The 12956-nt window shown below is 39.9% G+C and overlaps 1 protein-coding gene across 3 annotated transcripts in view; it reads right to left on the reverse strand.

Moving 5' to 3' along the window:
* Positions 1 to 1179: 1179 nt before the first annotated feature.
* Positions 1180 to 12956, reverse strand: part of rab27b (RAB27B, member RAS oncogene family) — a 66135-nt gene continuing 54358 nt past the window's right edge. For all 3 annotated transcript variants that reach the window (XM_072371902.1, XM_072371904.1, XM_072371903.1), the window contains exons 3-6: positions 12619 to 12707; positions 8877 to 8980; positions 8600 to 8723; positions 1180 to 6554 (exon numbers count right to left, since the gene is read on the reverse strand). In XM_072371902.1, the coding sequence (XP_072228003.1) occupies positions 6368 to 6554; positions 8600 to 8723; positions 8877 to 8980; positions 12619 to 12707 (504 nt within the window). In that variant the 3' untranslated portion in view covers positions 1180 to 6367. The remainder of the gene's footprint in view (positions 6555 to 8599; positions 8724 to 8876; positions 8981 to 12618; positions 12708 to 12956) is intronic.

The raw sequence follows: 12956 nt of genomic DNA on the forward strand, positions 1-12956 counted from the left end.
TCTTTTCCTTGTCCACCTGGATTAGCTGCCAGGTGTTGGTGGCAGTTAAATTCCTTCTCAGGCAGTTCACGAACTGTCTCGGCTCCTTCAGTCTGGTCGGCGGCGCTCCGGCTCGTGATGCCCGGCGAAGCTAGCGAGCCACGATTACGTAATAGTTCCTTTTTTGTGAATGCGATGTGCTTCCACACACGGTTTTCTGTGGAATTTGTTGAATGATGTGCATGCTCTTTATTTTTTTTAAGGACAGTTGCTTTGTTTTGGTTTATGTTTTCGTTCTATTAAAGGAAACCTGAGGCAAAGGCAGAAAAAAAGAACTGTGTTTGAAATTCATTCTCAAATAGCAGTAAAACCCAAATTGGTGTTTTAATTTGAAGTTGAAGCCCTTCCTCCTTCAGTCTTCTGTACATCTGCTTGCAGTTTAAATTCAGTCATGTTTACACTTGCTGCTATATTTAGTTTATAAGTTTTTCTCTGGGAGAAAATTGTGGCTCTACTATAACTGCCTCACTTGCATTTATGGTCCATATTTGCTCTGAAAAATGACTTTCCATAGAAATAAAGTAGATTTTATGACTTATTTCTGCAGCAACATGCTTCCTGGCTCCTGTTCTGTATTTATTTTTCACACTTTCTCTTTTGGTCAGAAGTTTTTAATTAAAAAGTACAAAACAAAATAATTTTTCGCTCTGATTCTGAAATCTTTTTTTTTGTGTAGTTTTTCCTCATTGTTTTAAGTAAATAACAATATCAAATATTAAAACTGTGAAATGTCTTTTTTTGTCTCATTTTTCATGCAACATGTTTAAAACCGTTCTCACAGTGAATTATGTGAAAAAGAAAGGTGCAAGAATCTTAATTCAAGAGATTAATGAAACAAAAATAAAACGAAAACAGGCGACTTCAGACCCAGACCAAAGCAATGGATCAGACTAGATTAGTTTGTTACAGCGGGTTGTCCAATAACCGGAAGGTTGGCGGTTCGATTCCCACTCTCGCAGCTCAAGATGGCACAAAAAAAACACATTCTGTCCTTGAGCAAGGCACCGTGCCTCCAGGCGCTGTGATTGGCTGCCTACTGCTCCAGTGTTAAATGCAGAGGAGTAATTTCGTGTGACTGCAGCACTTCCTGCTGCCACTGAAAAGACTTTTTTGGGGGGTAAAAAAAGGAAAACACCAGGGTAAAACCAACAGAGATTTATTTGCAGCTCTGGCATCGGAAACACTGAACGCATCGCAGGTCATTCCATTCTCATTGTGTCAAACATGCTGACGGTGCAACAAACAGTACAAACTGCAGGCATCAGAGAGAACTCGCACAAAGTGGATTTCCAAAAATAAAAGCTCTTAGAGGTACTTTGATTAGTCATTGATATATCTGGCACAAAAACAACACCAGGACGTCTGCTCTCTTTTGCCTCTGCTTGGTAATTTAAGAACAATTATGCATTAAAATATCCAGCAGCTCACAAACTTCACAGAGGATCAGACAGAAGAAATTTAACAGGCACAACATGACTCTGCAAACGGCAAACTTTTAATGTGAAGTCAAAAGTTATGGTCGGACTCGACTGAAGACAGCAAAACAAATGTGCCTGAATTTAGGCAAAAAAGACGCAACCAAGGACAAACCAATTCGTTTCAGAAGATTGTCATAATTAAAAGGCATTGGTTTCAGGAAAATGCATCTATTTGATCCCTCTTGTAGTCTTTTTTCATTTAAATTAGTCAGTTTTTAATACATTTTCACCCAATTTAGTCAACTCGATCACAGGTCATTTATAGGCAGGTGTTATCCATAAAAAACCAAAGATTTTATCTTCTTTTAACCAAACAATGGAAATTTAGCAAGAGACAAATAATAATGCTGCTTAGAACTTTTTAGGCTGTTCATGCTTGTATTTATAGGTTTATAGTATCGACCTCAGTGCTCTCATCAACCTATCAGCAAACTATTTCAACAAACAGCAGGCAAATAAAGTTTGATCAGCTGGTGATGAACATGGAACAGCACCAGAACTGGGACATTAAACAATAAAACCTGACTCTATTGGAGAGTAAACAGCAAACACATGCAAAAAAAAAACCAAAAACCCAACTCAACCCCAGTGAGACGGTGTTGTTTTGGTTTATGTGCCGTGACAGTTCCCTGGGAAACACTGGTAACTGGGAGAGTTAGCAGCAACAGTGAACATCTGAGGATGGCAAGACTGAGATCAGCTGTTCGCAAATGCTCACGTTTGGCTTCAAACCAGAAATATTGGTTGTTTTTTTTAAAAGATAGAGTGATGGAGCCAGAATCAATTTGAAAAAAAAAAACATTTAGCCTTTACTTAGCCACACGTTAGCATTAGCAGTGAAAGCTGCTGCACAAGTCTAAGAACAGCACGAAGCAACCCTGCAGCAATACTTTCGGACAAGCTGAGACTGCAACGGAAACACGCTCAGCTGGTTCAGAGAGTGGAATAAAAAAGGATTCATCTACTGTCAGATGGAAGGCAAAGGACCATTTCCCTTGTTTCTGGTGCATCTGACCTTGGCTCAAAAACTTCTCAAGAAGTAAAGACAAAGTGTTGAGATGCTGGTAAAACAAGAAGTAATCTGTGACCCAAAGCAGATATGTTTGTGTCTTTATGTCAATTTCCATCTAACACCTGCCTAAAGGCGCTTTTTCAGGGAATGTTTTTAGTTGAAAAAGTACTAAGACCAACGTTTGCTTCCTTTATCGTGTCGGGATTAAACTTCACATCAGTAAAACTAGGACTCTTCCCACCACTTTACATCTAATAACCCACACTGACAAAGTAAAAACATGCTTTTAGACTTCCATCAATCTCAAAAACTGCTTATTTACAGAAGTATTCAGCAAAAGCACTGTTGTGGTAAAGTGCTTCCTGTTCGTGTGAATAATCCTTGAGATGTGATAAAAACTGCGTGATAAAACTGTAAAGAGGCATGCAACAGGGCTTTGAATCTTCCCAGGAGCTATTCTTTCTGTGGAATTCCTTTGGGTTAAACAAAAAAACAACAAAACATCGAGGTCTGTCTGTGAAAGGGTGGAAATACAACCTACAGTGAAGCACGGTAGTGGTAGCATTATGCCTATGGAACATGGAGACTCGTAAAAACTGTTATTAAACCAAAGATCAGACCTCACAGATGTGGAAAGACCTGAAGATGGCAACTGACTAAGCTTTGCAAAGCTAACACAGCCTCAACCAAGAATAATTTAAGCTAATAATGTTCTGTCTGAAGCAAGGGTCTGAATACTCTCAGATTTCACTTTTTAATAAGTTTAAGAATACCAAAATACATATTTTCACTTTGTTGATGCTGATTTTTGAGGGGAGACCTAAGGAGGGCAAAGCCAGTCTGATCCATTTTAAACAGTAGAAGTTGGGTTCAAAGCAAAGACACAGCTTTAAAAAGTCATAGTAAAGCATTTTCTTCCAGTTAGAGTCACAAATATCAAAGCTGTTTCTTTACAGATGATTTCCATTATGATTGAAATAAAGAAAATAAAATGGGAGAGTAAGATGTAAAGAGTAGAGCATGAACATATGAAAAAAACACATTCTTTTTATATAAATAATAGCTCAGTGTATATTCTAACATTGGTCATGTACAGTATAGGACCTCGAAGCCTTAAGTCACTTAGATTATGCTGAAAGGTGAGAATAAAATCAGCCGCACCAAAAATCAGACATTTGGCATTTTCAATATTTTAATGATAGAAAACATTCAGGTGATTTATTCAAAGTACTCTTAAGATCACAGCACTTGTCGAATTTAATTTAAAGGAAGTTCATTTTTAAGCTATGAAGTGGTCTACGTAGCCTAAGTAGCCTTGTTTTTCCAGAAGTTAGAAAAGTATGGCGACAACACACCACCAGAGCAATACTGAAGCTGTCTATTCCACCAGAATGGAACAATGCTTTAGATGTCAAAGCAGTGGATGAGTTGGAAATACTACATCCGTCCTGGTGAGAACACTCACGATCCATCAAATAAAATGTATGCGGCTCAAGCCCTCCGTTTTTGTTGTGATGTCATGGTAACATGGCTGCGCATTAGCAAAATGCTAACTGACAGCTAACTGACGCAGTTATGTGTCTTAAGCACATCAGGGCTGGGAAATAGATGCAATATAATACTTACAGAATGCACAGTAATGTTATAAAATGTATGTATTATTAAAGTTTATAATGTTGCCAAACAACGCCAATTCTAATAAAAGACAAGGCAGTTCTCTACGAATGAAAACAAAAAAGCAGCCGACTGGGTTATGTTAGCTTGACTTATAACATGCTACGACCGTGGAATAAAGAAGCCTGACAGTCAGACAGTTGAGCACTAAACCTAAAAGACTTCTTTCAGTTCAGAAGTTACAGGTACGCTGCAAACTGTCTTTATATAAAATGATGACCCTGTTGTTTTAATTTAGCATCAAGCTGGCAGTCAAAATAAAACTTCTGAGCATTGTTGCTAATTTAGCTAGTTAGCGTTAGCTAGTCCAACTGCTGACCTCACTCCTCAGGCCCCTCATGGGATTTATTTCCTCAGGTCATTGCACTGTGAGCCATTCAGATTTGGGCATAACTAGATTTATTTTACCTGTTTCAACTTAACAGCAATGTAGCTGCAATTTAAATTTCTGCCTGCCTTTCAACAGATGCTCAAATGCACATCTGGGTATTGTTATGTTGCTCTTTTCAAAGAACTGTACTAAACTATAAAGGGATTTTTATTATTAAAGGGATATTTCCAAATCTTATAGTTTAACAATGTGTTTATAAATGTCAGAAATATGAAGAAACAAAAAGATTTGCTGTTTAATATTATAACAGTATATTATTGATGCATTCATATGAGAGTGATTTACGTTACTATGAAAGCTTGACAGGTTTGTTTTGAAGGTTTTTAAAGTAAATGTAGTTCAATAAAAGAAAAAAAGGCCAAAATAAAAATAAATTGCTTATTTCTTCCCTCAAATATGTTTAGAAACTGTTTTTAGTGGACAGCAAAATAAGTAAAAGTCTGATTGTTTAGTGGAATTGATAAACTCACGCTCAAATCTGATTGGCTTGGAGCACAGGGGCCTGACCAGTGATGTCACTTGAGGGGTGAGATTGACAGTTGGACCCTACTTGTTTAGAGACTTTACCTGCCACAACATGAATTAATGAATGAATGAATGTAAGCTGAGTTTTTATCATCTTCAACAGCAGTTTGTGGGCGTTTTATTTTCTGACCACTGCATGGCTCAACAGTAGTTTCAGATCTATGTTCAGAAAATGTTCTTGATCAATAGCAACTGAGCAGAAATCTCTTTCGATTACGGACAGAGGCTGTCTGGCTGTCCTTTGCATCTTGGACAGTCTGCTTTGTGTATTTTGATCCAGTAATGACAGAAATTTGAATGCTGACGCTATCTATGCAACTCTGGCTCAAGCTGAGTTAGCAAGTTAGCAAGAGAAGCTAACAAGCAGACATCGGCAATACAAAAGTCGCTCACTGATCATTCTGACTCAGAAACAGATATCACAGACAGGTTTTAAGTTCAGAAACACTACTGCAGCTACTTGCTTGGGTGTCAAAAGACCTCCAACGTGACACCAAAGCCAATTATACAAAACACAATTTGGCACATGTTTAGCAAACTTCTAAACAAAACTTCTCCGAGCACATGTGGCTAAGACGGGTCCAGCATAGAAAACAGAGAGAAACCGAGGAAAAACAAACAGGTCGCGCAGTTCCTCACCGGAACAGCTTCAGGAGAATAAGACCTAATTTACGCAGACACACAGCCTGATATTAGACTCTTCATGGCCCAGATTAAACATAAAGTTGAACCTTTTCCCTATTATTAAGTAATGAATAGTTAAAGAGTTCAAATTAAAGTTGTAAACATCTTGTTCTGAGTGTTTAGGTCCATTATAATCATTCAAAGCACTTACCAACAGAGAAATAGAGAGCGTGCAGAGCTTAATTCCCAGGCTGCGTGTTTTAAACGAGGCACATTATGTGTCTGACAGTGATGAAACTGTCCCCTACTGTTTTAATTTCCTTCACAAGGCCTACAGGCTGTGGCTGCATTACCTTGAATGTCCATTAGAGGGAGATGGAGTTGTTTAATTGTCAGTGGCAGGACAGTTGGGGAGGAAAAGGAGGAACATAAAAGGAGGAAAAGAGCCGAAGGAGAAAATGGCTCATGTTTGTTTTTATAAATAAGAGAATAAAGAGGAGATGAAGAAACATGCTATCATAACTGACAGGGAAGAAACAGTGAAAGAAGGAAGGAATGTGACAAGAAGAAAGGACGGACACCAGAGGAGCGTTGACTGGTTGTTGTCTTGCATCCCCGACTGATTTAACATGCGCATTTCTTCTCATTGGGCTGTGGTTCAGCGAGCTTTGTGGCTCCGTTCCCATTGGCTGGTTCGGCAGGCGGTTTGTCCACACACTGCTCCATCCTCTTCATGACCAGGTCCAACAGCGTTATCACCGCCTTGTCCACATCTGCTCCTGTTGCTGCGCTGGTCTCAAAGTACGGGATCCTGCAAGGAACATGCATTTAAGAAAAGTTCATAGAGCACATGAGCCTCTTACATTATTTCTAAGACCAGTTTTAACCATAAACTGTATATATATGGACAAACCTGGCATGACATGATTCACTGGATTGAAAGTTTGTCATTTGGTTGTTTCAATGTTGGTTTTTCGGGAAAGATCACATGTGAACGATAAGATGAAGCTTGTTTTAAGAAGAAGTGGAGTCTATGTCAGAATCAGATCAGATCCTGCTTACTTGGGTTCTGGTTTGCTAGATTTTCTCCACTCTAATTCCAAAAATCCAAATATTAAAGACTCAAACGAGTTCTCAAACAAAGCTGTCTGTAGGACAACAGTGTGTTCTCTCAGATTTCAGATTCAGGAGCTAAAACTACCGGTAGGAGCTAAAACAGGCCTAAAAACAACTGGCTTGGTCAACCACAGTTTATGTAGATATTTACTTTTATATTTAAGTAAAAATACCATCAACCTTTCCAGCTTCCTTCATAGACAACACAAAAAAACAGCTGGATCCAATAGATCCAGAAGTCAAAAAACATCCATCTTTTCCAACAAGTCGTTAAGATGTTTTCAGACAGATTTGCTCCTTTTGATCAGCATATTGGTTGTCCTTCTAAAAATAAGTCCATAGCTTAAATAGACCCTCAAATAAATGTATTTCTGTCCAAGCTTCTAAGAGTCTTTCTCAAGCTCCACCCACTTGTCCAAATATGGTCAATCGCACTCGGTTTGGTTCATTTTAGATCATTTACAGATTATTGAGGACGTTTCTTTAAAAAAGAAGAAGTATTTTTCAGTTGTCGGACGTCTTGTGAAACGTTTCCCTTGAAAAAGCATCTTTACAAGACAACACGTGATTTTCCCTTTGTAGGTAATAATGTGAACTGGTCAGTGCACCTTCTTTAAATTTAGCCTCACAGCTTGTCTAACGTCCAGCCTGCTCTGTGGTTTGTGTATATGAGACACTTGTTGTAAGTGAAATATATTTTATTTTGTAAAAAGAATCCCGAGTAAACGCTGAGTTGTTAAAAGTTAAAATAACAGTTTTTTATGTAAACATCGACATGGAATTAAAGCACAACAACTGAAACAGTAAAAGGTCTGTAAGTCTCATATGAGGTAATGAGAGCCATCTATCTGTCTATCTGTCTATCCATCCATCCATCCATGTCTATCCATCCATCCATCCATCCATCCATCCATGTCTATCCATCCATCCATCCATCCATAAGTCTATCCATCCATCCATGTCTATCCATCATCCATCTATCCATCCATCTATCCATCCATCCATGTCTATCCATCCATGTCTATCCATCCATAAGTCTATCCATCCATCCATGTCTATCCATCATCCATCCATCCATCCATCTATCCATCCATCCATGTCTATCCATCCATCCGTCTATCCATCCATCCATCCATCATCCATCTATCCATCCATCCATCATCCATCCATCCATCTATCCATCCATGTCTATCCATCCATCTGTCTATCCATTCATCACCCATCCATCTATCCATCAATCCGTCTATCCATCCATTATCTGCAGCTTCTCCGGGGGTCTTGGGGGCAGCAGCTTGAGCAGAGAAGCCCAGAGGTCCCTGTCCCCGGCCACTTCCTCCAGCTTCTCCAGGGGACCCCGAGGCGTTCCCAGGCCAGCCGAGAGACATAGTCTCTCCAACGTGTCCTGGGTCTTCCCCGGGTCTCCTCCCAGTGGGACGGGCCCTGAACACCTCACCAGGGAGGCGTCCAGGAGGCATCCTAACCAGATGCCACCTCATCTGGCTCCTCTCAATGCGGAGGAGCAGCGGTTCTACTCCGAGCCCCTCCCGGATGACTGAGCTTCTCACCCTATCTCTAAGGGAGGCCCAGACACCCTGCAGAGGAAACCCATTTCGGCCGCTTGTATCCACAATCTCCTTCTTTCGGTCCCTACCCGGTAATGAGCTCATGGCTCTTCAACTCTCAGTTCTTTCATGCAAAACTCTACACACACCAAATAGTGGACATGAAAAATAAACATACCCATATTTATCGGCAAGCTCCTTGGCCTGCTTCTCTTGAACCTCCCGCTGGTCAGCCAGGTCTGCCTTGTTTCCTACTAAAACGATATCTGGGTTCTCACAGTAGGCGTTGGCCTGTAGTTGACCTGTAAACGAGCCAATGATATGTTCAAATGTAACACGAAAAGTCTGAACATTAACAGAAATATATAAAAGATGCCTCAGATTAACTTTGTTTGAACTCATTCCATTTAAACTTTATCTATATATGTAAATAAAACTGAGGCTGGCAAACGTACTCATCCAGTTTCTGACGTTGAGAAAGCTCTGCTGGCTGGTGAGATCGAACATCAGCAGGAACCCCATGGCGTCCCTGAAGAAGGCTGTCGTCAGGCTGCGGAACCTGTGACACAGAAGAAGAAATTCATTATATCACACTACTGCTCTACGTGTTTCAAGTGTTTTCTTAAAAGCATCTGGTTAAACTACACCATCACACTACTGTAAGAAAGTCAGTGGACTTCGAACACAACCGACCTCGAAGCTAAAACCTTAAAGGGGACATTGTCATGGAATAAAATCACTTATTTTCTCTGAAGTTTGAAGTCACAACTAATTCAAAAAGTCAGAAAAAAACAAAACCTTTTCTTCATAACGTTTTGGCCAGAAGTTACACAAAAGCAAAGAACTTAACTCGAAATAAACACTTCTGTTCTGCCCTGAATATGAATATTAAAGAGAATCCAAGTTGACTGTTAAAATGAGTTTTATACACAAATAATTGTTAGGCTTTTATTTTGACACTGTGGAGAAGAAACAGGAAATAGGAAGTAGAAAGCTCTGTAAACCGAACACAAGCATGGTTTCATCTGAAGGTTGTCACATCTAATCCAAGCCAATTCATGACGTTTATCCTTCAGAAAGCAATGGCTGTGAGTTTTATGCAGTCTTTACATGTTTGATATTTATGATTATTGTGGACATTTTTTAAGTTTGTGTGAATATATTAGTGTGATGTGTTACTGCTTATAAGATAGAAATACCATCATACAGCTACATGCTACTCACCTGGTTGTTTGTTCTATTATTGTCCTCAAAGTCATTCATACTTACCTGTTGGTGATATAGTAGTTTATTAAGACTATTTCTTGTATTTTCTTTTTTAGTTTCACTCCGATTCAATGTTGTCGTCTGAGAAGTGAATAAAGGAGCAAGCACGCTCACTTTCCTGGCTCACGAAAAGGAGTTTGGCTGGCTGTTTATCTATATTAACGCTTTGGAAGTACAACATATAGAGAGAACAGTACAACTTCTTACAACTCTGACTCCCAGAAAGCAGCGCTTTGCAGATCTTATACGTTTACCACCGCGTAGCATCCCTTCTTCTTCAGTCTGTAAGCGTCTGGGACCTGATGAGACCAGTTGTTGAACCTCTGCAGGAAGTCTGACATAAGATTCTAGCTGCTCAATCTTCTCTGTTGCATTTTGTGCTGCACGATGTTGCTAAATGTTTTTAATTGGTTAAAATTGCTCTTGCAAAGGCTTCTGTCCCAACTGGGTCCCTCCGTTGGTCCCAGGATTGTCGTCTAGCAGCTCCTACACCACGCCTAAGACAATCCAAACTCTGTTCATGTGTCGTCCCACGATGGTGGAATGACCTACCGAGCGCTACCAGAACAGGGGCGTCCCTGTCTATCTTCAAGAAGCTCCTGAAAACCCAGCTCTTCAGAGAGCATCTCCTATCCCAGCACTTACCTTGTACTTCCCTACCCCCTCTATCTCTGCACTTTATCTTTCTGCACTTCCTTCTATGCCTGCACCCTATCTCTACTCTGTCCCCTCTGACAGAGTCGGACTCCTGGGTTCCTTCTATGGAGTTTATTGTTAGCTTTTTATAAAGCTGTTATATCTTCATTTGTAAGTCGCTTTGGATAAAAGCGTCTGATAAATACAGAAACATAAATTTCTGGACTGCAGGCAGGTCAGTATATCGAGCCACGCTGTTGTAATAGGTGCAGTATGTGGTTTAGCCGCGTCTTGCTGAAATATGCAAGGTATTCCCTGAAAAAGACCATGTCCAGATGGGAGAATATGTCTCTCTAAGGCCTGTAAATAACTTTCAGCACTGATGCCAGTCCCATAGGCGTTAATGAGCCCCGTACCATCACAGATGTGTTTTTTGCAACCGAGCATTGACAGCATGCCAGATGGTCCCTCTCCTCTTTAGTTCAGAGGATAAGTCATGCGTGATTTCCAGAAAGATTTCTCAGATTTCCTTTTGTCTGACCACAGATCAGTTTTCAGATAATTTTAAATGAGAGAAAGCGCTGAAATTTCTAGATGATGCTAACAATTGCTTCTTCTTTGCAATAAAAAACTGTGTTCACAGACTAGGATTACTGGAAATGACCCTGAGCCTTTGGATGTTATTATGTAATGTAGATGATGGAATATACTAATATCAGATGCAGTTTTTGCACCCTCTAAGGTGCTCTTTTTATACCCCACAGAGTATACCAACACAGAGTTCCAACTTTTATAGAAAGGAAGTTGTAGAAGTAAAGACTTAACATGCGCCAACCAGGATGAAGTGGCAGACATCGGGTGAATTGACCTGACAGGTGCAATATAATGTCTTTTAATGTCTGATCACCGTATGAAAACAGGAATCTGTTGTGTTAGTTCGAGCTGAGTTAATGCATTTAAAATTATGTAACCAACACTGACTCATCCAGCTGTGAGTCATCAGAAGTTCATACACAAAATGAACAAATCAAGGTCAGATTAAATTACAGACCACACACACATACAGACACTTCCCTGATTGACACATACAATCACAAATACTGGGTATAATAATAATACAGTACGATTAAATTTCAGCAAAGTGCTTTATAATTACACAGTTTTTACCATTTCTTACATTTTGTCTTGCCTCACCAGGGACGTTATGAAGATGTTACAATGAAAATCCAGATATAAAGTGTCTGAGAAACAATCTGAAGCTGTTTGATTACTCTATCCTGACACTGGCGACCCGTCCAGACGCCCCAATGACAGCTGGGATAGTCTCCAGCCCCCCCCCACAACCCTGAGTTGGATTAAGCAGGTACAGAAAACGGATGGATGGGTTTTTTCAGCTGCCAGAAGTAGAGGAATTGCTAACAAGAGCAGGAAAGAGAGGTTGAACGACATGCCTGCTCAAACTCATGGTGTCTTCAGGGTCATTTTTATCATTAGTTAGGTGGCAAAACCCAGTTGTTTCTTGGTTGGATTTGTTTAAATGATGCCGATCCGTGTACTCTGGTATTCTTATGGGATACTGCAATGCCTCCAAATAAATAATTTAACTTCTGTCACAGTTTAACATCTTTTCTGATCTTTGCGTACGACACAAAGGCTCAGAATCAGATTTAATGCCATCACAGTCATAAACAGACCACACACAAGGCAGATGGAGAAGAAGTGGCTTCTCCTTCTAGCTTGTGCTAACTTGTTAGCTTCTTATTTCAAAGCAAAAATCTGCCGCCGCAGCACTGATGGCTGATTTTGCCAATGACACAAAACATCTTATGTAAATAATTACAATATTAAACACTTTATTTTAAGTGGATGGAGGACTTTAATAGACAAATATGGCATTATAGAAGATTTTATCTCCTCAAATCCATAAAATAACTACCATAGCTACGAGTATTTTTAGTTTAGCTAAGTTAATGGATAGCATCGCAGGAAGTTGAGGTCCCTTTTCAAACTTAAATGGGTTTAAATTGTCTTTCTGTCACTGGGGAACCACCATTAACTGGCGTTAACACCAGATTAATTTAGATCTTTGAGTATAATAAACATGCAGTCGTGATGTGTGAAACTTTGTGCCTATTAGTGGAACTGCAGCTGAATGCATTTGGAAGATTATCTAAAAAATTCTGCTGCTCTGGCTGTTGCAGAAAAAGAAAAGGTGAAATAAACTGATATGTAAACGGACTGACAACAGATTAACCTGCTACATCTCTTCAGGTCTTAATGGAACAAGCAGCCCACCTCTCCTGTCCAGCTGTGTCCCACAGCTGCAGGTGAACCTTGAAGGTTTTCCCTGCGGTCGTCCCATTGGGGTTAGACGCTGTGTAGGCCTGTGGAGAACAAAAGAAAGAGGTTTTGTGACAGATCGAGTGACTGGCTGGGTACACTTACTGTACAAATAAACTCAGGACATGTTAAACAGTTATCGGTAAACAAACCGATGGGAATTAAACTGCACTTCAAGACAAAGCTATTAAACATCCCTAAACATGACCGCCTCCACAACGACCTGAAAGCTACAGCTAAAATAAAGGCTGTACATATCGTAGGGTTGCTGTATTAGACTGTTAGTTTTAGCT

This window comes from Leuresthes tenuis, unplaced genomic scaffold (genome assembly GCF_036924035.1).
Source record: "Leuresthes tenuis unplaced genomic scaffold, fLeuTen1.0.hap1 SCAF_19, whole genome shotgun sequence".
Lineage (NCBI taxonomy): Eukaryota > Metazoa > Chordata > Actinopteri > Atheriniformes > Atherinopsidae > Leuresthes > Leuresthes tenuis.